The sequence below is a fragment of the Topomyia yanbarensis genome, chromosome 3 (genome assembly GCF_030247195.1).
Source record: "Topomyia yanbarensis strain Yona2022 chromosome 3, ASM3024719v1, whole genome shotgun sequence".
Lineage (NCBI taxonomy): Eukaryota > Metazoa > Arthropoda > Insecta > Diptera > Culicidae > Topomyia > Topomyia yanbarensis.
Genome location: NC_080672.1, coordinates 364,171,633 through 364,197,147, shown reverse-complemented (window position 1 = coordinate 364,197,147; position 25,515 = coordinate 364,171,633). Strand labels below are relative to the sequence as shown.

Genomic DNA, 25,515 nt, shown 5'->3' with positions numbered 1-25,515 from the left:
ACTTCTGCAGTACTTGACGAAGAGCGAACACCTGGTCCGTGGTAGATCGTTCGCTCATGAAACCCGCCTGGTACTCCCCCACGAACTCTCTTGCAATTGGTGATAGTCGACGGCATAGTATTTGGGAGAGTACCTTGTAGGCGGCGTTCAGCAGGGTGATTGCTCGGTAATTACAGCAATCCAGCTTGTCGTCCTTTTTGTAGATAGGACATACGACACCTTCCATCCACTCCTCCGGTAAAATCTCCTCCTCCCAAATCTTGGTAATCACCCAGTGCAGCGCTTTAGCCAGTGGCTCGCCACCGTGTTTTAGTAGCTCGCTTGGTATTTGGTCAACCCCAGCGGCTTTATTACTTTTGAGCCGGCTGATCTCCTCCTGAATTTCTTGGAGATCCGGGGCCGGTAATGTAATGTCTTCCGCGCGTGCGTTACCGTGCCATCCTCGTCGTCTGCTGCATCGCCGTTCAGGTGTTCTTCGTAGTGCTGCCGCCACCTCTGGATCACCTCACACTGGTCCGTGAGAAGATTCCCGTTTGTATCTCTGCACATGTCGGCCTGTGGTACGTGGCCCCTGCGCGAGCGGTTCAACTTCTCGTAGAATTTCCGTGTGTCTTTAGCGCGGTACAGCTGCTCCATCGCTTCGCGATCTCGGTCTTCCTGCTGGCGCTTTTTGGTCCGGAAAACCGAGTTCTGCCTGTTCCGTGCCTGTTTATATCGCGCCTCGTTCGCCCTCGTGCAGTGTTGCAGCATTCTCGCCCATGCTGCATTCTTCTCTTCGACTAACTGCTCGCATTCGCCGTCGTACCAGTCGCTTCTTCGGTCCGGGCCCACCGTACCTAGTGCAGTGGCTGCGGTGCTACCTATGGCGGATCGGATATCTCTCCAGCCATCTTCAAGGGCAACTGCGCCTAGCTGCTCTTCCGTTGGTAGTGCCACTTCCAGCTGCTGCGCGTATTCTTGAGCCACTCTGCCATCTTGTAGCCGCTCGATGTTTAGCCGCGGCGCTCGGCCTCGACGAGAGCTATGCACTGTCGAAAGTTTTGAGCGTAAGCATGCTGCAACCAGGTGGTGGTCCGAATCTATAGTCGCACTGCGCTAAGAGCGGACGTTTGTGATGTCCGAGAAGAATCTACCGTCGATTAGAACGTGGTCGATTTGATTTTTTGTGACTTGGTCCGGTGATCTCCAGGTGACTTTGTGGATATCTTTGCGAGGGAAGAAGGTGCTTCGGATTACCATTCCACTGGAGGCTGCGAAGTTCACACATCGTTGGCCGTTGTCATTTGATACGGGATGCAGGCTGTTAGGCCCGATCACCGGTCTGTACATTGCCTCCCTTCCTACCTGTGCGTTCATGTCGCCGATGACAATTTTCACGTCTCGCAGAGGGCAACCGTCGTATGTCTGCTCCAGCTGCATGTAGAACGCTTCTTTCTCGTCGTCGGGTCTCCCTTCGTGTGGGCAGTGCACGTTGATGATGCTGTAGTTGAAGAAACGGCCTTTGATCCTCAACTTGCACATCCTTGCGTTGATCGGCTGCCACCCGATCACACGTTGGCGCATCTTGCCCAGCACTACGAAGCCGGTTCCCAGCTCGTTGGTTGTACCACAGCTCTGGTAGAAGGTAGCCGCTCGATGCCCGCTTTTCCACACCTTCTGTCCCGTCCAGCAAAGTTCCTGCAGCGCCACGATATCGAAGTTGCGGGGGTGTAGCTCGTCGTAGATTATCCTGTCACATCCTGCGAAGCCGAGCGATCTGCAGTTCCATGTTCCGAGTTTCCAATCGTGATCCTTTATTCGTCGCCTGGATCGTTGCCGATTGTTCTGGGTCGTATTCTCTTCTGTATTGTTCGTTATGTGGGTTTCTTAAGGGACGGCTTATAGGGCCTACGCCAACCACTCGTCTCGGTGGGCCGTCGTGCCAGGACTGCTTAAGGTCCCACCTGGGCACCAGGACAGGTTTACACCTTCCGAAGAAGGGTAACCCCCCCCCCCCCTTCCCTGCCAGCATACGACCAAAGTTCCCACCGGGGTTGGTTACCCGATCTTCACTAAGGTTACTCGTATCCCAGTCGACGCCACGAGGAGGCCAGGGCTAGGAGTTACTGGGCAGGAAGCTAAGGACCGCAAGTGGGGTCTATTTTATGCCTTCAGGTACAAGAGGCTTACGCACTGCCCAGTCATTGTTGACCAATCCGAACCGGTTCCGGAATGAATTTAACTGGGTCTCTCCATGTATTCACGGACTGAAACATGGGGTCTCGCCTAGGGACAGATCACTCTAGGAATGTATAACAAATTTGCATCAACTTAGAAAAAATGCATTTAACTTCCATTTTTGCATCAACTTTGCCCTCCCTCGCAGAAAAGATTACTTAGGGGTCATGCATAAATGACGTAGTATTTTGGGGGGTATACTAAATTTGTGGCGAGGGGGAGGGTAGGGTCAGAAGTTGCGCGACGTAGCATTAATAGTTTTTTTACGGGAATTAAAACCCATTGATTAGAAAAAAAACAATTTGATGTTCTTCCATTCCAAAGAGAAATAAATTTAAATTCACACAAGTTACTTTTAATGTATTTTCATGAAATTTTTAATGTGGTAAGTTTGCGTGTATGCGGATTTAACTTGCTACATTAGTTACCTAATCTTGCTAACTAGTAGACTTAGTTTGTTAGCTGAATTAAGTTTTCTCTTCGGATTCAACCAAACAAAATTTAGTAATTTTGTTGAATGTATGCTTCTTGGAATCATGGGCAGCTGCAGCATCGTGAACTGAGAGATCTTTTGTTCATGTTCGATGACATATAAAACTCAAAACAAAATTATTACCGCGATATTTGTCATGAAATGGGCTTATTTTGTTCGCAATTTGCTATTACAATGAAAATGTAGATAAAAGCCGTCAAACATTTTGTAAATACATGTATTTAAAAGAATTGTAAAACATTTAATTTTTTTTCATCCCCCAGTTGCGTTGGGAAGGTGGGGGGGGGGGGGTTGTCAGAAATGCTACGTTATTTACAAGGGGGAAGTTAGAGTCTTGTGACAAAATGTTACGAGGGGGAGGGAGGGGTCGATGTTTTGTTGAATGTAGGGCTGTTTTTGTAGGGTTTTGACGTCTTACACACAACGCAAAATACATTGCACGCAACGCAAAATGCATTACGAATATCTATTTGGATGGAAAGAAATGCATTTAATTGCGCTGATTTTTTAAAGTGCATCACAAGTGATCTGACCCTCCCAGTGAGCAAATTTTCTGGCAGGGACCGCTCTGCTAGATTTCTGTAAGACTTGGTTTGGCAGCCCTGTCAGATTTCTGCGCGTATCCTGTCGGGTTAGTTGGGCTAGAGCGAACTCGGTTTCGCTCGCATTTTCTGGCAAATTTTGACAGGAACCGAGCAAAACCCTGGCATAACTCGGACATAAACTGTGCAAAGATCCTGGCAATTCCTGCCTGGTAGAATATAGCACGAATCGAGCAAAACATCTGACAAAGATGTGGCAGGAAGCGTGCAGAGATCTTGGCCGTACATTTCTGGCTGGATTCTGGATAAAAGTGAGCAACATCGGTTGGTTTAACCGCGTCTGTCAGAAACGGTTGTTGCATTTGAGCGAATTCGTTACCAGAATTCTCGCACAAATCGCGCAACATACTCGCAGAAACTCTGCCAGCATCAATTTCGCTTTGCTCAACTTTTGCTAACTTTCTGCTTGCCACGCTGACCGGGCTAGGGTCTCGCTCTAGCATATTGTATCCCGTTACTTTGACATGTGTGTACCCGGGGCAATATGTGTCAAACTAATGGGCCTAGCACATGTAAGAGCGAGATGATAAATTTTCAGTGTTAACAGCGACATGCGACCTCTAGTAGTTATAATCGCTTTTGGCAATACCAACGCAGCTGGATAAGTCTATAGAGTACTTGACAATCTGTAACTGTATTAGTGTGTTAAACGGTTTGTTTTTCTCCACCTGTCATAGATGGAGGAAAACAAATCGAAAATAACTTTTCGGTCGGATTATTTTCATGATAGAATATGACCAACCGGAATTGTACGTCCCCCGAATAAGTTTTACAGCGACATCCCAGTTAAACTCATTCCGGAACCGGTTCGGATTTCTGAATGGAGTCATTATGGATTCCAAATCAAATGCAACAACCGATTCCGACTCAGAATCGGTTGTTGCATTTGATTTGGAATCCATACTGACTCCATTCAGGATTCCGAATCAAATTCCGAATGGTTTGACCGGGATAGAGCATTTCAACACTATTATAAATACTTTAGGAGAGCTAATTCAAATGTTTAAATTGGCTGACAATTTTATATATGACAGCTGGAGGAAAACAAACCCCAAGTAGCGTGGGTGAAATCGTTTGCATAGAACTCTATAGTAATATTTAGAGTGTAGTGCACCTTTATAATTAATAATCTTGGGTTCAATCAAATACAAATTTGTATTTGTATTTGGTTCAATCATCTGTAAGTACCGCTGTGAATAATTTCACCACTGGAGTTTACAGCCGTACTGTCAGTCGTGTTTTTATTTACATTCTGTACATTTTGCAGCATGGCGGCGATATCAAGTTTATTGGGTTGCAAATTGTTACGGCAAATCAGCAGAATCGTAAGTAGTTTAGGCTTTATTTTGTGCTCGATGGTAAAGTACTTTTCAGTATCTTGTAATATTCAATTATTATTCACTACCCGAGGAAATAATAATTTTGTAATTTTATTGAGCACGATAACTTGTTAGTACAGACTGAATCAGGTCACGGAAGTACGCAAATTCTGGATTAATTCTCCCGACATGATCCGGATTACTAAACAAGTGTAACAACTCCTAATAAATTCTTTTTTTGTTGTATCATACCACGCTGATAAAACTATATTTACTGGACATCGCTGAATCGAAGAAATGCGTGAGCATAATTCGACACTACGCCAGTGCGAATCGAGTTAAGCCATTCAAGAAAGTGGGCATCTCTGACCGCGCCAGAAATGTAGCAAAAGCTTTGCAAATGAGAACGGAAGCTTCGATGGAGGAGAACGCTTTTGAAACCGGACAGACGGTCGAGTCCGTTGGCCAATCCTTGGCAAGCAGAGGGTAGTATCAACTAATTTTCGGACACAAATGGACAATCAATTAATCGACATTTCAGGTATTTACGACCTATCAAACCGTACTGTCCACCGGAAGATGCTATGGATAAAGTGCTTGAAGCAGCTAAGTCAAACAACATTGCCAATTCGAAACAGCATTTTGAAAGTAACGAACAGAAATTTAAATTCCTCGCAGCTTGCTACGAAATCTTCAAGCATTCTGTTCCTAACTCGCAGTTACACGAAATCACATCCGTTGGTAAGTCCTATAAATTGTTTATTATAGTTAGATTGAATATTAAACATTAATTTATTACATTAGCGGACGTTGTGGCTTTCTATCAGACAGCAGTCGACACAACCCTCCCACTGGACACTCTCAAGACCGTCGATTTACCGGAAAACCTTTACATACAGCACGAGTATATACGATTCCATCCGGAAACGGATACTATGTTCGGAGGTAAATCGGCCTTCCCAAAAAGTTCCACCATCGTAACCGGTTTGAAGTACAAAGACAAATATCGGGGTCATACGGCGAAAAAGTCCTGGCCTTGAGTAATGGTTATTATGATTGGTGCTGTTGTAGTCAATAAAAGTAAATGAAAATTACACCGTCGTTGGTATTGAGTAAAACGTCCTTAATACGAGCGGCTTCGGAGAATATTTTATTCTACATTATCATTACGTCATTGTTTTAACCAGAAACTGCTTTTTAAATAGTGTTCAATTCTAACTAGTTTTTAGCATAATACTTTTCCATCGCTTTCTTTTTTGTTTCTAACCATTCCACTGGATGTTTGTTCTTCTTGTGCGAGTACAAATTCCCGTTGGAATTGCTGGTCATCCCGCACAAATCGCACGAATACAGCGTCTCGCCGGTGTGTGAAGCCTTATGTTCTTTCAAGTTTCGACTCTTTTTGAACCGTTTCCCGCAAAATTCACACTCAAACTTATCCTCTCCGTGAACTCCAGTTTTGTGAATCTGCAACGATCGCTGATTTGGATACTTCTGAGAACAGATATCACAAGGGAACTGCTGATTTCGGTCACAGTGAACCGTAATTAAGTGCTTTTTCAAGCCGCGTTTTCCGAGTATCCAGCGGTTGCAAATATTGCACTGAAGCCTTTTTTCTGGATTTATACCCATGTGCCGTTTGATGTGCTGATCCAAGGCCATTTTACGGGGGAATTCCTTCCCACATGTATCGCAAATGTGTTTCGGCTGTTCCAAACTATCGGCATGCATCATCATGTGCACCTTTAGGGAGTACACATTAGCCAACTTTCGGTTACAGATGGAGCATTCCACTTGGATGTGAGCTTTCAGATGTGCATTCAACAGTTTTTGTTTGGGAAACCGTTTATCGCACTTGTCACATACAAAAGGTTTCTCCTTGTCATTACTGTGAATCCTCTTGTTGTGCAGTTCCAGGTAATCTTTACTGTGGTAGTATCTATTGCAAATTTCACAGTGAAACCGTTTCGGATCTTGATGAGAGTTTATGTGTTCAATAATTTTACATTTAACGTAGAAAATACGATTACAGCATTCCACTTCTGCCCTTTCGTTGTGAACCTTCCGACAGTGCGTTCTCAGTCTGCCAAATGTTCCAAGAGTTTCTGAGCAGAACTTGCAGGTCATGTTGAAAAATTCCGAAATTTTTCGATTTTCCTCATTGTATTTTTCGATTTTTTCTTCACGGCATTCAGACTTTCGATTTAACTCTCCTGTGTCGGTATCTGCTGATTGATTGATCACGACACATTGTTTCTTATGAGTGATTGATTCATCACTTTCCTCACTAGCATCGGAATCGTCCATTTCTACTTTGACATCAAGTGTCGATGGGAGTTCATCCAGATTGGTTTCCTCTTCTTCCTGTTCTATATGCTGTTCGTTCAACCAAACCACCTGTTGGAGTTCATCTTCTCCGTGTACCGAGTTTAAATCCTCGAGCGGTAGTTTTGCCGCAACAGCGGATGTGTCGCTCAGTTCGATTTGATTGAGCCGAACCCTCTCGTGAAAGCTATGAAATTCCGTGACCTTACTATAACAGCTCAAACAAACCGTTGAGGGGAACGTTTCACCATCAGATAGCTGGAATAGAAAGGGATACGGCTGAGTTTATAGTATTCGGGATGGTCTTCAATTAATACTTACAGTGAAATTGAAAACAATCTTGATTTTTGTGCAAAGACCGGCATCTGTAATTGGTATACCTGTCGTACGTTCGATGGGTTTTAGACAAAAACGACAAGGTTCACTCATTTTATGCATTGTTGCATTCATTGTAATTCCTTTGCTTTTTGGTTATCTTTTAGGCAGTCCATAAGCGATTCTATGGCTCATGTGATGTAGGTACATACCGTACATACACACTACATAACAAATAGTCCATGAGATATGACATCTTTCTGATCAGCTGATTATTGTTTATTTCTTGACTGAAGACGCTCTCTGATATGAAAAAGACTCGACATCTCAATCTTTTGTTTACCCTGTGCCTGTCAGTGTCATTCCAGTCGAGCACAAGATCTGTCAATGGTCCTCGTTCGAGAAGAATTTGAAGGAATTTTCCTCGAGCATTGAAAATGCTTTACTCAATTACATGGCGCTTAGGATAGTTGGTCACCTAAAATTTGGATGCGCGTCACACAATTTTAAACGATTAATGCGTTGATGATTCTTGATCAACTTCAGATTGAAAAGCATGGGTGGGTGATGTCAGAGACATAACCGTAGTAAAGTGAAATACATTTTAGGCTATAAAATTGAACATTTATGGCGGTCATTTTCGTCTTGTTCGTTATATTGAAACAGTTCCCATTTTTAAGTATTCTAAGTTTTCCCCGGTTATGTCTGGTATTACCCATCCATACATTTTACATATAAACCATGGATTTCGGTTTGTTAAAGTAAACGTACCCCGAAGTACCTACAATCTTCTATTGCAAGGATGTTCTACCATAATCCGCTTCCATTGATTTCTTTTTCGCCTTCAACCATTCGACCGGATGTTTGTTCTTCTTGTGCGAGTAAAGATTACCGTTAGAATTGCTAGTCATACCGCACACATCACACGAATACAGCGTCTCGCCGGTGTGCGAAGCCCTGTGTTCCTTCCAGTTTATACTTCTTTTGAACTTTTTCCCGCAAAACTCACACTCGTACTTTTTCTCCACATGAACCCGACCCTTGTGAACACTCAAGGACCGCTCATTGCGGTACTTCTGGGAGCAGATGTCACAAGAAAACTCCTGATTTTTATCACAATGAACCGTTCGCAGGTGAATTTTGAGATTGCGCTTTCCGGCGACCCAACGGCTGCAGATGTGGCACTGAAGGCGTTCGACCGGATTAATACCCATATGGCGTTTGATGTGTCGTTCAATCGACTCCTTAGAGCGGAATTCCAGCCCGCAAGTGTCGCAAATGTGTTTCACATTATCGGTGTGCCTTAGCATGTGCATTTTTAAAGAGTAAACATTGGCCAACATCTTGTGACAAACGGAGCATTCCGCTTGGATGTGAGTTTTCAGGTGGGCGTTCAATAAGCACTGTCTATGGAAGCTTTTACTGCATTTGTCGCAATCGAAAGGTTTCTCCGCAGCGTTTCCGTGTTTTTTCATGTTGTGCAATTCCAGATATTCTTTGCTGTGGTAGTAACGGTTACAAATTTCACAGTGAAACCGCTTCGGATTTTGATGTGAATTTATATGTTCAATGATTCGGTATTTAACGTAGAAGGTACGATCGCAGCATTTCACTCCTGCCCTTTCGTTGTGAACCTTTCGACAGTGCGTTTGTAGTCGGCCAAAGGTATCAAGAGTTTCCGAACAGAACTCGCAATTCATTTTGAAAAATTCAGAAATTTTCCGATTCTCATCATTGTATCTTGTGATTCTCTGTTCTTGACTTTCCGACCTTCGGCTAAATGCTTTTTTACCGGTAGTCGTTGATTTGTTGACCACTACTCTCCGTTTCTTTCGGGTGACTGGTTTATCACTTTCCGTACTGCCATCGGAATCGTTCATTTCTACTTTGACTTCAAGTGTAGGTTCAGAATCTGACGGTTTGGCGTCCTCTGAATCCGGTTCGCTCAACCAAACAACCCTTTCAAGATCATTTTCCTTGTGAATCGACACTTCCTGTTTGACTATTATATCTTCCAACACCATAGGTTTGTGTTTTGCATCATTTATTCTGCTCCCAAGCTGAGTTTGGTTCATTCGAACCATTTCGTGAAAGGTATGAAATTCCGTTACACTATTGCAACAACTCGGGCAAACAACGGAGGGAAATGCATCATCGCCAATCAACTGGAATGATTAGACATATATTACACATTATGTCTAGGATAGAATAATACTTGATTTACGTTCAATACTTACAACGAAATTGAAAATAATTTCGATCTTTGAACGAAAATCAGGATCCGTAACTGAAGTACCGTCGGAAAGTGCGGTAGACTTCAGGCAGCACCGACAGATTTCTTCCATTGCACACTGGAAAACCACCTTGACCTGACAAATGGTCAAACCACCAGGGTATCGTGATTGCTAAATAATTTATAATTTGCCGATCTTATTGTATTCTTCTTTGTTGATATACAGTTATTGGGCAAAACAAGATTATTTCAAGAGTGCTGATTCAAATGGTCCTTAGTGACAAATGTAAACAAACTGAGTTATTTGCAGCGCAGCATGTGATTACAACATAGCTAACGAATACCGAAAACCAGGATTCATTATACCCAGTATTTATCAAAATAACAAGCATTATATAAAAAGTCGCAAAGCTTTCATGATCATATTTCGAAATATTGCACTTGAGACCTTTTTAAATGAAAGGACCTATACGCGAAATATTTCAAAACCTCTGCAACTGTTCATAGGCGCCATGCAAAAACGACGCAAGATTCATTTTATTCTATGTTTTCCCCACTGCACATAGGTACCTTGTAAAAACGTCCTAAGCATCAAAATAAAAGAAATTATTTTCTTCTGTTCATGCGACTTATTTTCGAAGTTGAATTTAGTAAGTATAATAAATTAAATCATAATTGGAAAGCTTAGTTATTCTAAAGTAACATGCCATTCGTTGGTTTTAACCACTTCCAGCCAATGATTTGTTAATATAAACTAAAGTTTCCCGCAATTTTTTTCTGCAAGACTTCTGTTAAATGCAGTGCAACTATTTACCATAGTAATGAAGAACACTCGTATTCCGGTGATCATTTTGTCGAAAACTTTGAAGAAATTCAATATTCCTCGTAAGAGCTACCTTTGCTGAAAAAAGTCGTATGTGCAGCGTCGTATGATTCTTGGGCCCGAAAAAAAGACCTATGTGAAAGGTCCTATAATTTTCAAAAGGACGCATCATTCTAAAGCGCTTAAAAACTACATTAGCACTAAACATTTCATGTTTTTAATATTATTTACCTAAAGAGCATAGTCCTTAGACTATATTGGCATAATTGTTCCATCAAAACGCATATTTGTTCTCTAATAGGGATTTGTTTTAGGTCCATGAAACTTCAGCCTCGTTTTTCTCAGTTCGAGCTCAATGTCACTTAGGACCTTTTGAATAAGTACTCTTGATTTTTTCATTGAGCGTTTCTGATCAGCTGATTCTTGTTTATTTCCGACAAAACCGTCAACCACACGTGAACTCGATTATAAAGCAGTACACGCTGCGTTACAACAAGTAAAATACGTTTTGTTACATAGCGGTGCTTTCCGAGCCCCCGCTCGAGCGGAATGACATTTGGTGCGCTTTTTTTTACTGGTCTGCTCAGTTATTGACTAAAGTTGGGTGTCGACCAGAACTTAAAAAAAGACCTTGCTGTGAAGAGGAGGCGCGGGAACATTCAGGAAAATCAATCGTAAGTTTCGCCAAGTTTTATTTTTGCTTTAACCTAATTCCTTTTGATTTTTTTCAGATCCAGCCGTTACTAAGAGATTATGATCTGCATTCTATCTAGGAAGGGGGAACATTCAGGAAAAAAAGCTCCCGGAATATATGGACTGAGATCCAGACATCGTGTTAACGCCGGGAGGTATAGGTAAATAACATTTTAAATTACGTTGAGTTTTCATATAGCTATATTCTAAATATGGAGTGGTTATTTCTCATATTTTGTTTTTGAGTAAAAAGTACTCAAATGTTGACATGTTCAACTCGAACTCAAAACTGAGTAAGCGAGAAAAACTCTCCTTTTGACCTAGGATAGGATCCGCCAGCTCTGTCTTCTGTTTTTGAACCAATTCTGAACCAGCTCGTGATTGGACGAAAGTGACATAGGCAAACCTTCGGCTTGGAAACTAAAAGTACCAAAGGGCTGCTTGGAAGTGTTGTCATATTGTGATATCAAACATAAAACGACGATTGTTAACCGTGTTGATTTTTTTGTTTTCTCGAGATACCGCTTTCTTTCTATAACATCCGTCTGTAATTATGAAGTGCAGGCATTATTTGGCAGACGAAATCAAACATATTATCCAGAACTGAAATTCCCGAGAGATCCGGTAGCGCGGTTATCGTGGATTCTGTTCTGTGTGCGGAGTAATGCGGAAATGCCTTTTTTCGAAATCAACAGGCTGTGTAGCGTAAGTATGAAAATATTTTGAACATCATGTAAAAATTGTCTTTGTTCCAGTACCGAGTAAATTGGAAGTACTGAGCAAACAGGGAGAAAGTTATCCCGGAAGTCGCTTCTTGTTCTTCCTTTGGTATTATCGATACAGTTGAATTTTACAGTTTTCAACTGAATCGATCATCGGTGTAAATAGGAGAGTGTATTTTCTATTGCTGTTTTCTCCGAAACAATCACATGTAAAAACCTATACATTCCTCCAAAACAAAAATTAAACCTTGCAGAAAAGTAGTTTTAGAATATTTAATATAAATCCGAACAGAGAAAATTATTCTTGTGACAGAGGTTGCTTGACTCAGAAAGCAACTTACAAAAATGAAGAGGCGTGAAGATATTTTTCGTAATGTCCAACAACGAATATATATTATTTTGTTTTGCTGTATTCCGATGGAAAAAACGTTATGATCGTTTAAATGCGGATATAAAGACTAAATCTTTGATTTTTCCATGAAATTGGTACATAATATAGAATATTTTAATCAGAACAAATATACGACCGAAACAAAACAAATATTTTGGCAACATTGGTCGAGTGGGGGTATGTCGTTTTCAACAGGGATTAGTAAAATATAAGAAGAAGCCAGCTGGCGGATCCTATCCTAGCTTTTGACTATGTGCACTTTTTATGAAATTGAGTGGCGGGCCACTCACTTTTGAGTTATGTTGGATGAGCGTGAAGTAAACAAAGAGCGCACCAAATGTCATTCCGGCCATGCAGGGGCTCGGAAAGTACCGCTATGCAACGCAGCGTGTACTGCACTCAGGCAAAAATACTAGCGATATTCATTGTTTTGCCTTATGTTTTTTGCCAGCGGGACGATGGCTGCAGTGTTGCTGCTGTTGCTCATCGGTTGTATATACCTATTTCAATCGTTCGATCGAAACGTTCTTCATCCGACCTCTGACGAGTGCCTTGAAGTATTTGCTGCTTCGACGTACCACCTCAAATGGGCCATCATAAGGGGGTGATAGAGATGGTCTCACGGAGTCATCGCGGATGAAGACGTGTTTGCAGCTTTGTAGATCACGATGCACAAAGACGTCACGTTTAGCGTACCATGGTGTTGCTTTGGGTTTAAGATTCTGCATGGTCTCTCGAAGCTTGATGACGAAATCTGTTTCACTCTTATTGGTGTTGTTTTTGGCGAAAAACTCGGATGATATTCGGAGAGTAGAACCGTACACCAATTCAGCAGGGGATGCTCCGATGTCTTTCTTGTGGGTTGTTCGCAGGCCAAGTAAGATCATCGGTAAGGATCCACCGATCCGGGTTATGGCAAAGCTGCTTTAAAAGTCCGATGCCACCGTTCGATGATGCCATCCGCTTTCGGATGGTACGCCGTTGTTCGCAGGTGGTTGATGCCCAAAATGTGAACCAACTCGCAGAATAGAGATGATTCAAACTGCCGTCTTTGGTAGGTAGTGACGTAGATAGGCACGCCGAATCGAGCAATCCATCCGATGGCGAGTGCATGAGCGATCGTGGGTGCAACCATGTCTGGAACGGGGCTGGCTTCTAGCCACCGAGAGAACCGGTCGATGATGGTTAAGCAGTAACGATGACCCTTGCTCGGGGGAAACCGTCCCACAATGTCTATGTAGATGTGAGAGAATCGACCTTCTGGCGGCATATTTGGGTGACGGGCGATTGAACGTGGCAGGCAGTTCCTGACGAAAGCGATGCTGTCTTTCCTAACGTTAGGCTAAACCAATCGTTGGATCATCAATTTAGCCATAGCACGTGTACCGGGATGGGGGAGATTGTGCGTTGCTTGCAGTGCAGTGTTACGAAAAGCTTTCGTAATGTACGGTCTAATTTGATTGACAGAACAATTACAAAACAATTGTTTTGAACTGCCTGGAACGGTATAAATCAATGGCTTTAAAGAGGTGTTTTTTTCCTTTAACAAAGTTTTGGATCTCCTCGTCGGTTTGCTGATCGTTAGCAAGGGCGTTGAAATCGATGGCGGGGACTGCTTGAACTGCACTGATACGGGATAATAAATCGGCTACGATGTTTTCCTTGACAGGAACGTGTCGGATGTCTGTCGTAATCTGTCCAATTGGTGCCCTTGACGATTGGAGGCCTTGTCGAGCTTCTGATGGAAAGCGTAAACGATTGGTTTATTATCCGTATATACTTGGCAACTGCGTCATTCCACCATGTATTTGAAGTGTCGTATCGCAAGGTAAATTGCAGTTAGCTCACGATCGTAGGTGCTGTAACGAAGCTGAGCCGCATCGATTTTTTTCGAAAAGAATCGAAGTGGTTCACCGTTCTCATTAACGACTTGGTGTAGCTCTGCACTCGCAGAGGTAACCCTGCTGGTACATTCCGCGAAGTCGGCCGAGCTGTCTCTCTGGGTGGACGCGTTCGATCAATCAGCAGGTGCAGAGTTACACCAAGTCGTTAATGGGAACGGTGAACCACTTGGATTCTTTTCGAAAAAAATCGATGCGGCTCAGCTTCGTTACAGCACCTACGATCGTGAGCTAACTGCAATTTACCTTGCGATACGACACTTCAAATACATGGTGGAATGACGCAGTTGCCTTCACCTTTCAAACGCTGCAGTGGTTTCGTCGGTCCAGGTCAATGGAGTTCGATCGTTGCGTTTATTACCTGGAGTAAGCGCCAACAGCGGTATTTCAGCTTCGATGCATTTGGCATAAATCGTCGATAAAAGTTGATCATCGCCAAAAAACTTTTCAACTCCTTTACTGTAGATGGTTTTTGAAAATTTTGAAAAGCTTTCACTCGTTCTGGGAGAGGGTAGATTCCTGCGGCAGTGACTGAATTACCCAGAAAGGAGATTTCCGCGCAACCAAACTCGCATTTGGCAACATTGATGGCTAATTCGTGTTGCTCTAATCTCTCAAACAGCTGGCGCAAGTGATCGCAATGTTCTTCCGGCGATGACAAGGCGATGAACAAATCGTCGATGTAAAGGCGAAATCCAATCCTTAAACGACCTCGTGGATAAGTCGCTGGAATGTCTGAGCAGCGTTCCGCAGACCAAACGTCATAAATGAAAACTCGAAAAGTCCGAATGGCGTCGTAATGGCCGTCTTCAGGATGAATCGGTACTTGATGGAACGCTTTTTGCACGTTAATTTTTGAGAAAATAGTTCTACTCTGCAAAATCGTCGTGAAATCCTGCAGATATGGCAGCGGGTATTTGTCCGGAATCGTCTGGACATTCAGAGCATGGTAGTCCCCACATGGACTCCAAGATCCGTTGGCTTTCTTGACCATATGTTGCTGGAAGACGGTCTGCAAATACCCAGCTTCATTAGTTGCTCAAATTCACTGCGGGCTGCCTCCAGTTTATCTGGTGGTAAACGTCTCGGTCTAGCGTGAACGGGTGATGAATCCAATGCACTTCGTTGGGGCATGCCTGAAATTGGCTGAAATAATTAGCAGCAACAGCTAGGTCAGGTCTTGACGTCAGTGCCATGTGCATGACGCAACCTACTAGCTCACGATATGGCTTGCTCGTTCTCTTCACCTTTCGATAGTTTCAGTCTGTTCTCCATTGGCGTTGCGATCGGTCGACAGTCCTGCATCTGGAATCGTTCCAAAAGGCTCTCCAGATAGCGCCGCTGACTGATCCGAAGGGTTTTCTTCTTAATGTTCCGATCAGTTCGCATTCCGAGAAAACTCTTAATATCACCGACATCTATCATTTCGAATTCGGCTGCGAGACATTTCTTGATCCCATCGACTAGCTTCCCAGATACACTAGCGATGAGTAAATCATCTACGTATATGACCAAGATGACTTGAGTGTATTCTGAACCACGAACGTACAAGCACAAATCATTTCGACTTCTAATAAACCCCAGGTGCACGACGAACTTATGGAACCTCTCATTCCATAACCTTGCCGCCTGTTTTAGGCCATACAGGGATTTATTCAAACGGCAAACGAGACCATTGCATTGGTCAAAACCTTCCGGCTGACACATATAAATCTCCTAGGACAATTTTCAATTTAGAAAAGCGGGTTTTATGTCCATCTGCTGAACAACCCACCCTTCATGATTTGCTAACGCTAGCATCATACGTAGCATGTCCATGCGGGCCACAGGAGAATATGTATCTAAGTAATCAAATCCTTACTTCTGGGTGAATCTCCTAGCGCCCAATCGTGCCTTATACCTTGGAGCCTCACGGTCTTCGGCCTGTTTTATTTTGAAGACCCACTTGCACGTGACGGCGTTCCGTCCTTCGGGTGTCTTAATGAAGGCCCATGTCTCATTTTTCGACAAGGAGTCCATCTCCTCCTGCATGACTTGCTTCCATAAAGGCCAGTCTTCTCTTTCACGCAATTCCGAAACTGTTTCTGGTAAACAATCAACATATGACATCGCATTTAACGCAAAACCGGCATAGTCAACTTCATAGCAAATACATGCGTTCCGGAAATCGGCAGATTGAATAAAGTTGCTACCAGCAGTCACAGGGCGGAACTGGCCAGCGCTGATAATCAACCCAGAATCAAGTCAACCTCGGTGCCTTTGTACATTTCACGTCGAAAATGCAAACGAATAACATTGTGAGAAAGAAAAACTTTCACGTAAATAAAAAAAAACGAATAACAAAAATATCACTAGGATGCAATAATTAGGTTTTACACCAACCGACATAACCCTGCAAAATGAGCCGGATGAACTTCGTTTGACAATTCTCGGTGGTTTGTTTACATGCAAGTTACGTGAGTTCGAATGTAACAGATGAGCACCCGTTGCACTCGCACTCACGCAACTGACAAAGTAAACAAACCACCGAGAATTGTCAAACATGAACTTCATTCATCATGAGTTCATTCGTGTCGTCATCTTGTAGAACTCAATAAACAGCTTGGCGTTCTGCGTTGCCAGTTTCAATGATAATTCATCAAAGTACACTGTCACTTTGACACTGTACCTTTCCAGGTACAGGGTAGCGTAAAACGAGTCCTCGAAAAATCATCAGAGCATTCCGTATTAACATATCTGTATTTATTCATAGTCTCTGTGCCATGACGAGACACTACGATTCCTGGTCGAACGCTCAATCGCTCCAGGTTCATTGTCTGTAACCGGTTCTTCATCCGAACAACTCGCAAACTATTCTTCGTTTTGTTCATCATCGTCACTTCTGATATCATTCAGAATATTATAGTCCAAATTATCAGACACGTCACAGTTCATATCACTTTGCTCTTCATCGGCGTCTTTTCCAATTCCTCCGACATGAATCACCGAAACACTTTTCTGTTTCTTCGTATTCTCTTCCTTGAATATTTGTTGTTCCAGAAAATCCACATCACGAGCAATTACAAACGCTTCTTGCTTGTTATTCCATATCAGATATCCTTTCGCCGCATACTCAACAAAAATTCCCTTCCATGCTATCGGGTCAAGCTTTTTACGGCGTTCTTGTGGAACTTGTACTTAAACACTACATCCGAAACTTCGAAGTTTAGATACATCCGGCCGTTTTCCTTCCCAAAGCTCAGAGGGTGTCTTGTTCTGATCAATTGCGCTCGTCGGTTACCTGTTGATGAGGTACGCTGCGGTCTGAACCGCCTGAACCCAAAACGACTTATCCAGTCCTGCATCTTCGAGCTCTTTCGATGACAGTTCGATTAATACTGATCACTGATCCCATTGAGCTCTGGTGTATACGGAACCGTCCACTGGATCTCGATCCCCTGTTTCTGGCAAAAGGAGAGGAAAACTTTGTTTTTGTATTTTCCTCCGTTGTCACACACGAACCGGGAAATACGTGTACCACATTTAGCAGTTACTAACGCCTCGTATCGCATAAACCAGTCACTCACTTCGTCTTCATTGGAATATCATTACAAAATGACTCCAATCGTCACTGAATGATACGAAGAAGCGTTCACCATTTCGGCCAATCGGTGTATCAGGACCACATGCGTCCGAGTGGACAACTTCTAGCACACGCGACGATCGCTTGCCTACGCGCGCGGTAAAAGGCTTTCGTGTTTGTTTATCGAACATGCACGGTTCGCAAATCATCTCACTCCGATCCGAACTTTTCGTCAACCATCTTTTTATCGATTAACTGTTCAAGTTGCTTCAAGTTTAAATGACCGAAACGACGGTGCCATAGCTCAAGCCCCTTCGTAATACGACCACAAGCCATCAAAGAAGCACTACCACCGTCTCCAATCTTAAAAAGATTTAGTTCGTAAAATTTACCACGACGCGCACCGGTCGCAACAACTTCGGACCCGTTGTAAATATTGACTTGACCATTACCGAACACAACGCGCATTCCTCTCTTCTCAACGTTCAGCACAGAAAATAAATTAAAACGTAACGTTGGAACATACAGCACATTTTCACCGTACAGGGAATGCACGTACCATTAATAACGGACTGCAACCTTACCGTTCCAGATTGATGCGCAACGATTGACTGACCGGTTTTGGCAACAGCAATTTCCACTGGTTTCTGCAGGGGCACGAGCTCATCGAACAATTCTTTATCCTTCGCCATATGATCCGAACAACCTGAGTCGACGAACCATTGCACCGAATTCCGATTCGCACGATCTTTGCTATCCGTTGTAGTCACAAATACAACTTCGCCGTCTGCCAAATTCGCTTTGGATTGCTGCTTATCTCCCTTGAAGTTTTTCTTCTGTTGCTGGATTTTTGGACATTCAGACATCTTTGTTTCCTTCGTCCTGACATCCAAAACAGCGAAATATCTTCTTTTTCTTCTTGTCGCCTTTGTTTTTCGACCCCGAAAATGCCGCTACCTCCAGTTTTTGTGAGAACAATTCTATACCTAAACCGCCGCGCTGTTGAACCTCTTCATCCAGAAGACGACACTTGACGAATTCCAGGTTTAAATTTTCTTCGGGCATTGTCTCCAAAGCCGTCACAACCGTTGAGTAAGCCGGCCCGAGTGTCAATAGCAGGTGGCAAATCACATCAATCTCTTCGATGACAGCACCTGTTCCACGGTACTCTCTCACTAAACGGTCAAATCGAAGAAAATGATCCTGTAAGCTTCCGGATTTCAACCGTAGCGATAGCATCTGTCGTTTTAAGTGCATCCGGCTAGCAATGCTCTTCCGCTCGAAGGCGCGAACCAAAGCGTCCCAAATCGCCTTAGGTGTCGTCTTCTCTTGTACGTATTCCAACTGGGAATCGCGTATGCGTGACACCAATATTGACTTGCACCTTTTGTCCTTCGCTCGCTTCTGCCGCATCGCCAACTTTTGCTTTTTCTGGTCGTTGCTATCACCTTCTGCGTCAAGCAAATCAGCAGATTCTACCTCCATGCATTCAAGAAGGTCGTGTTCCTCCAGCAATACGCCCATGCGAAATTTCCATGCCGTATAATTTGTTATGTCGAACAACGAGAGCAGGAAACGTTCGTGCTTTTCCTCTTCCGTAATATTTTTTACTCGCGGAATACATTACTGGGCCGATAACTTGAAATTATCCGGCGGAAGGGACACGAGAACCGAATCAAAACAAACCTCGTGGAGATCGATTGTAAAAACGTGTTTATTCACTTTGCGTTAGTTTAGAATGACAAAATTGGCGATTCTACGTTGAAACCGCTCGCAGATAGCGCAGGAAGGAAAGTGTTACTGATTTGATTCTGTTCTGTCATAGTGCATATATTTTCTGTGAACATTGGTAAAAAATGACTTTTAAACACCAAATTACCGATCAATTTGTTGATAATTGTTTATGAAAATGAAGGAAAACCATCATTTTATAAGATGATGAGTAAACATCTTACGAAAAGAGTGTAAAACATAGTGGTTTCTAATATTATTCGTAGAGCTATATGCGCGCTGTTTCGAAATGTAATTTGTTGAGCACCGTAGCCGCCGCAACAGCATTTCCCGTTCGTCCTAAGTTAAGCTAAACCTTCATGAGATGGTGTAAATTCATGAAACTCTCCAGATCAGGCGAGGGAAGAATATATCCGGCTAATAGGAAAGTGTCAGCTTTGTATCATGCACAGCCGATCCTTCTCTCCGATAGTCTTCACTGAATCTCCTACGTAGTTCAAAATATGAAGGAGTTTGACATTGGTACTGATTGGGTCTCGGTTTCGAGTTGGAACTTTATTTATGGAACGATTTTTTATAACCACAATAATACCCCGATTACATTTCGAAGAAATGTATGAGTGAAATAGTTGCAAATGGCTATAATTTCAGAATAATTGCAAATAAAACTAAATTTCTTACTCGTTTCATTCATATTTTGGCAGTGGTAAGCTTTTTCCGAGAAGATAATGAAGATTTTGTTGTAAGTTACGACTCACTTACGGGTGAAAAAAAGCAAATTGTATCACTTTGCCAGTTCATGAGCTGAATCATAGGTGTCGCATGACTAATTTTGGCTTTGCCGCAAATCGCCAATTAACATAACCTCAAAAGTATTTTGTAGCAGCAATGTGGTTAACTAAAGGTGCGGTTGACCAATGACGTATACGCTGTAGGGTTTCCATACATAACAGAAAGTACCTTCTCCAGTTTGCTCGACAGGTGCGCGATAGGTTTATGTGCCAGCAAATAGTGTCTATCTGCCTTCTCTAATTGCAAAATTTTTTGTGTAAGATCAATACGCATAACGTTTACATTTTGTTGAGTATACAAGTGTATCATCCAGAAACAGACTTAAAATCTTATAGACTAATCTTTTGTCTTCTGCTGGCAGGAGTCGAGCTTAGGCAGCATTACTACGAATCGCTCAAGTATACCAACATGCATCCCGGCAAAAACAGACTTGTCCCTCATGACCCTACCACTTCTAGTTTTCCGATCTGTGGGTGAGTTAGTTGTTCGTTTTCAACCTCCTGTAGGAACACGATGTCAACAAATAAATTAAATAGTTTCGCCTTTGGGTCAGGTTTCAAAAATTTTAAATTTTCTGGTTAGGGTTTCCTTTTTATTTTCCTTCCTTATAGTTTCTATTTAGTAAATTTTTGTAGTTCTCCCCCCCCCCCTTAACCCAAGTTTAAACTAAGACGGATTGGTGCATCGGCGCAATATAAACATCTTTTTCAATGTGAATAAATTCATTTGGTATCATTGTTATTATTATTGGTTATTCTTAATTTATCTTGACGTTGCAATTAACCACCTATTTATCAGTATTCCTTCGTGTAATTCTTTTTTCCTTGATCTTAAGCTTTTAGTCATCTAGCTTCTCTTCTCTGTTTTCCATATATTCTGCTATTGTAGACAATACCGCTTCCTTTTTAGACTTCCTTATTTGGATTTCGCTTTCTTTCTTTTTTTCTTCCTTTGCTTTTGCGATATGTTTGACAACTTGGATAAATATTATTTAAGGCTTTTAACTATATTATATTTAGTAACTTCAAACAGTCATCTAGTAGATCAGTAATAACAATTTTATATCGTGGATGTTTCCATTTCATATAGTCTTTGGTTGATCATTTCCAGAGATTGCCATCGGCCCAGACTCCTTTCTGCGTCAGACATTCACTGGCTCACAATCCAAATGTGTCTAGACCAATCGGACACAACACGTCCTTGCTCTCACCGAACCAGAGGGCAGGAGTACCGCCTTTGGGTCAGGTTTCAAAAATTTTAAATCTTTTGGTTAGGGTTGGATTTATCAATTCTAAAGATCTCGGGTTCGTGTTGTCCACATTCTTATTTAGTTATTCTCGGGTTCGGGTTTTTCAACTCGTAATTGTAATTTATTAGCTTACCATAACCTGTTGGTTACATTTGTATACCTTACGTCAGGTCAAGGAAGAAGCTGTTAATATAATTACTTTGAGATACTACAGAGTCACTGCTGCTTATTTCTAATAATGAAAATAAAGGTACTTGTAAGATGGAATTTATCGTCCCCGGGGAGCAGCATTAAAAGTTGACATTGGGGTTGTTGTTTTATGTTTAAGGGCAGTCTATTCCATGCAAGAGGGCCAGCTATAAGCACACTTTTCCTTTCAGATGTGGTGTGACGAGGAATGGTGAAGTTTCGATCCCGTTATAGTTGTCCCTTTTGCAGGTGTTGTTGAAGATACTCAGGCAGAGTTCCTATGTTCCCTAGCCACATGAAGCTGATGATTCGGTTCTTGTAATTTGTTTCGAGTTCGTGCCGAGGACCACGTTTCGTACAGCTGGAGTTGAATCTCGTCGACGAATATTGACGACAAACCTTACCGGGGCCTTGAAGCATCTGTTTATCCCTTTTTTGTTCACAGTACATAGGTCAGGGTGGTAGACGATGTCACAATCAGTGAAAAATGGAATCAGTACTGCTTGAACGAATCTCCTCCGTGTGGTAGTAGATACTATTGTAGTAAATTTCCGGAATGTGTGCAGCGTTCCAAAAACCTTTACTGTGACGCTGTTAACATGAGGTGACCATCGTAGATTCTTGTCCATATGTAGGCCGAGGTTGGCAACTTTTTCCGCTATGTTTATGTTTTCGGAGCAGAAAATGATGAACCTTCTTTACAGCAAATAATCTCCTGTTTTTTTTGGGATTAAGAAACAGAGCGTTATTCATTGCCCAGGCTTCGATGACCTGCATTTACTTGAGTTTTTAGTCTGTCCACATCATCTATTGGACCGGTTACAAAGATCTTTAAATCGTCTGCATAGAGCTGATATTCGCACTTCAGGCTTAGAGGCAGGCCGTTAATGTATACACTGAAAAGGAGGGTGCTCAGCCATGAACATTGAGGTGTTCCGTCAGTGAGCGGGAGATCGGTTGACGCCGTATTGGCGAGCTTGACGATTCGACTCTTGTGACTGAGGAATGATGACATCAGTTCACATGTTCCTGTTGCGAATAGAAATTCGTCGTGTAGTTTGTCTTTGAGCTTCGCGTGGTTCACACAATTGAAGGTGAGCGAGAAGTCTACGAGTACTAGGACCGCGCACTGCCCTTTATCAAAGCCCTTATATATGTCATTGGCTAATTTTGGCTAAATCTGTTGTGGTGCTGTAACGTTTCCTATAGCCTGACTGGTCATTTGCTAAAAGCTTTGGTTCAAAAATATCTTTTTACAAACTTTGGAGACCACTGGAAGCACCGAAATTGGTCAAAAATCTCGATCCAATGTTTTAGGAACTGGAGAAACTACTTCTCTTCCAGACTCCCGGGTATACTTTGGTGTCGACTGTTACGTTGTATAACTTCACTAATACTGGCAGGATAAATGGACACAGGAGTTTTACAAATGAAATCAACTCTAAAACTCGGATTCGAGTTCTGCGTAACGCATTATTTCTAAACTATTACGGAAAAGTGCCTTTGGTTGTCTTTTTAGTCACATTTACTTCTGATTATAATTTTTTCATTTCTTTGTTGAGTGCATGTTTTTTTAATAACGTTGAACCTAGTTTTAGTTTCTAGCATAACTCATTTCCATCACTTTCTTCCTTGCCTCCAACCATTCCACCGGATGCTTGTTCTTCTTGTGCGAATACAAATTCCCGTTGGAATTACTGGTCATGCCGCACAGTTCGCACGTATACAGTACCTCACCGGTGTGTGAAGCCCGGTGCTCTTTCAAGTTAAGACGACTTTTGAACTTTTTCCCGCAAAATTCACACTCAAACTTATTCTCCACGTGAACCCGAGCCTTGTGCAGGCTCAGGGACCGCTCATTTGGATACTTCTGTGAACAGATACTGCAGGGAAACTCCAGACTTCTGTCACAGTGAACCGTTCTCAAGTGTTTTTTCAGGCCACGTTTTCCGACTATCCAGCGGCTGCAGATGTGACACTGAAGCTTTTCCTCTGTATTTATACCCATGTGACGTTTAATGTGCTGATCCAGAGACATTTTGCGGAGGAATTCCTTCCCACAGGTATCGCAAATGTGCTTCACCTGTTCCACATTGTCGATGTGCATCATCATGTGCACTTTGAGCGAGTAAATATTAGCTAACATTCGGTGGCAAACGGAGCATTCCGCTTGGATGTGAGTTTTTCGATGCGCATTCAACAGGCTCTGTTTGGGGAAACTTTTTTCGCACTTGTCGCATACGAATGGTTTCTCCTCAACGTTGCTGTGCTTTTTCATGTTGTGCAGTTCCAGATATTCTTTGCTGTTATAGTACCTATCGCAAATTTCACAATGAAACCGCTTCGGATTTTGATGGGAATTTATGTGTTCAATGATTCTGCATTTAACGTAGAAAATGCGGTTACAGCATTTTACCCCCGCTCTTTCGTTGTGAACATTTCGACAGTGCGCTTTCAATCGGCCAAATGTTTCAGCAGTTTCTGAGCAGAACTCGCAAGTCATTTTGAAAAATTCCGAAATTTTCCGATTTTCTTCATTGTATCTTTCGATTCTCTTTTGCCGATTGGCAGATTTACCGCTGACTTTTGTTGTTTCAGCAACAGCTGATTTTTTCACCAAAGAGAGCTTTTTCTTCCTATTATTCAGTTGTTCACTTTCCTCACTAGCATCGGAATCGTTCATCGTTACTTGGACTTCAAGGGGCGACGGAAATTCATCCAGCTTAGTGTCCTCTTCATCCTGATCTGTTTGAAGTTCGTTTAACCAAACCACCTGATTGAGTTCATCTTCTTGTTGTTTCTTTGAATCCTCGAGCCGAAGTTCTGATTCTACGACGGATTTGTTACCCAGCTCGATTTGATTGAGCCGAACTGTCTCGTGGAAGGAGTGAAATTCCGTGATTCTACTGCAACAGTTCGAACAAACAACCGATGGAAATGATTCATCGGCGGATAGCTGTAAAAGAGTAGTTTTTTATAGTGTGAGGAAAAGTTTACAGTTAATACTTACATTGAAATTGAAAATAATATTCGTTTTTGCTCGCAGATCTGCATCCGTAATTAAAGTACTAACCGTACGTTCAACGGGACTAAGACAAAGACGGCAAATATCGCTGGTTCGATCAATTTGTGGATCCATTGCACTAAGCTCAAAAGACTATATCGATACATATAAAAACGATTCAGTTTGTTACTTTGTTGACGTTTGAAACTGTTGTATCCTGTAGCATCTATATTAATTATTACGTTTTGATAACAATTAATATTAGTAACTCTGAGATTTTGCGTTAATATGATAGGAATTCAACACCCTACCGAATGTTGCTGATGTAAACAAAAACTCAAGCATGATTTTTGAAAACAGCGAAACTCGCACTTCACCCAAACAGAGAAAACGGCGATGACATTTTCGAAGTTTTGTTTTAAATGTTATTTAAAAACCATACCGATTTTTACACCAATTATTCGTCCAAAATGCTCACCAAAGACGCCTTTCCATTGAATGGAACGAACATTCGCGATCAAGACATTTAAAAGAGCGGATTGAAGAAAAATTAAAGTTACGATGTTATTTGTATCACGCTCACAGTTTCGTCGTTTTACTTTCGTTGGTTTGGTATCTTTGTTGCACTTACGTTATTTCAGTTTCGTCAATTGTGGTGACTAATCTTATTATTTTTTAATCAATTCTATAACTGAACTGTTCCGCCGAGGCAGTATGCCAATGAGGACAACCAACATTTGTAGTTTGTCGCTTTTGAGCAGTGTGTTGAAGACAAATAAAGGTTACGTTATTCTGAGCATCACTCTTACACTTTCGACATTTTTCAATTAGTCGATTTTAGTGTCTCATTTTTGCTCGCATTGTCACAAGTATTTAGATTTGATCTACTGTAGGATAGATTTAGATAATCAAAAATAAAAATGTGCTGAATGTACATTAGTGGTGCTTAGAATA

The 25,515-nt window shown here is 42.2% G+C and overlaps 4 protein-coding genes across 5 annotated transcripts; 1 reads left to right on the top strand and 3 right to left on the bottom strand.

The window, feature by feature from the left end:
• The first annotated feature begins 4,526 nt into the window (after positions 1–4,526).
• On the top strand, positions 4,527–5,725 carry LOC131690405 (large ribosomal subunit protein mL50). The gene is made up of 4 exons (XM_058976139.1): positions 4,527–4,637; positions 4,927–5,117; positions 5,173–5,372; positions 5,436–5,725. The coding sequence occupies exons 1-4, from the start codon at positions 4,581–4,583 to the stop codon at positions 5,669–5,671; spliced, it is 684 nt and encodes a 227-aa protein (XP_058832122.1). The 5' UTR covers positions 4,527–4,580; the 3' UTR covers positions 5,672–5,725.
• Positions 5,726–5,758: 33 nt separating this feature from the next.
• On the bottom strand, positions 5,759–10,029 carry LOC131690401 (zinc finger protein 62 homolog). Its single transcript, XM_058976134.1, has 4 exons — positions 9,509–10,029; positions 8,043–9,436; positions 7,278–7,749; positions 5,759–7,214 (listed from the first exon to the last, which is right to left on the bottom strand). Exons 3-4 carry the CDS (start codon positions 7,404–7,406, stop codon positions 5,850–5,852), a joined length of 1,494 nt encoding a protein of 497 aa, XP_058832117.1. The 5' UTR covers positions 7,407–7,749; positions 8,043–9,436; positions 9,509–10,029; the 3' UTR covers positions 5,759–5,849.
• LOC131688221 (zinc finger protein OZF-like) lies at positions 8,063–9,295 on the bottom strand. Its single transcript, XM_058972394.1, has one exon. The coding sequence runs from the start codon at positions 9,293–9,295 to the stop codon at positions 8,063–8,065; it is 1,233 nt and encodes a 410-aa protein (XP_058828377.1).
• Positions 10,030–20,822: 10,793 nt separating the features above from the next.
• Positions 20,823–24,881, bottom strand: LOC131690402 (transcription factor grauzone-like). Of its 2 annotated transcripts, XR_009305575.1 has the most exons (3): positions 24,568–24,881; positions 22,339–24,513; positions 20,823–22,272 (listed from the first exon to the last, which is right to left on the bottom strand). XR_009305575.1 is itself a non-coding variant. In XM_058976135.1 (2 exons), the coding sequence occupies exons 1-2, from the start codon at positions 24,694–24,696 to the stop codon at positions 23,152–23,154; spliced, it is 1,491 nt and encodes a 496-aa protein (XP_058832118.1). In that variant the 5' UTR covers positions 24,697–24,881; the 3' UTR covers positions 20,823–23,151. The 2 variants fall into 2 exon arrangements, 1 of the variants encoding a protein (XP_058832118.1); XM_058976135.1 differs by having other exon boundaries at positions 20,823–24,513.
• Positions 24,882–25,515: the final 634 nt, after the last annotated feature.

Coding starts and splice junctions, on each gene's coding strand:
- LOC131690405 (XM_058976139.1), top strand. CDS start 4,581: ATGGCGGCGATATCAAGTTTATTGGGTTGCAAATTGTTACGGCAAATC. Junction 4,638..4,926: donor TACGGCAAATCAGCAGAATC/GTAAGTAGTTTA, acceptor GCTGAATCGAAG/AAATGCGTGAGCATAATTCG. Junction 5,373..5,435: donor ACACGAAATCACATCCGTTG/GTAAGTCCTATA, acceptor TTATTACATTAG/CGGACGTTGTGGCTTTCTAT.
- LOC131688221 (XM_058972394.1), bottom strand. CDS start 9,295: ATGGTGTTGGAAGATATAATAGTCAAACAGGAAGTGTCGATTCACAAG.
- LOC131690401 (XM_058976134.1), bottom strand. CDS start 7,406: ATGAATGCAACAATGCATAAAATGAGTGAACCTTGTCGTTTTTGTCTA. Junction 7,215..7,277: donor AGATTGTTTTCAATTTCACT/GTAAGTATTAAT, acceptor TTTCTATTCCAG/CTATCTGATGGTGAAACGTT.
- LOC131690402 (XM_058976135.1), bottom strand. CDS start 24,696: ATGGATCCACAAATTGATCGAACCAGCGATATTTGCCGTCTTTGTCTT. Junction 24,514..24,567: donor ATATTATTTTCAATTTCAAT/GTAAGTATTAAC, acceptor ACTCTTTTACAG/CTATCCGCCGATGAATCATT.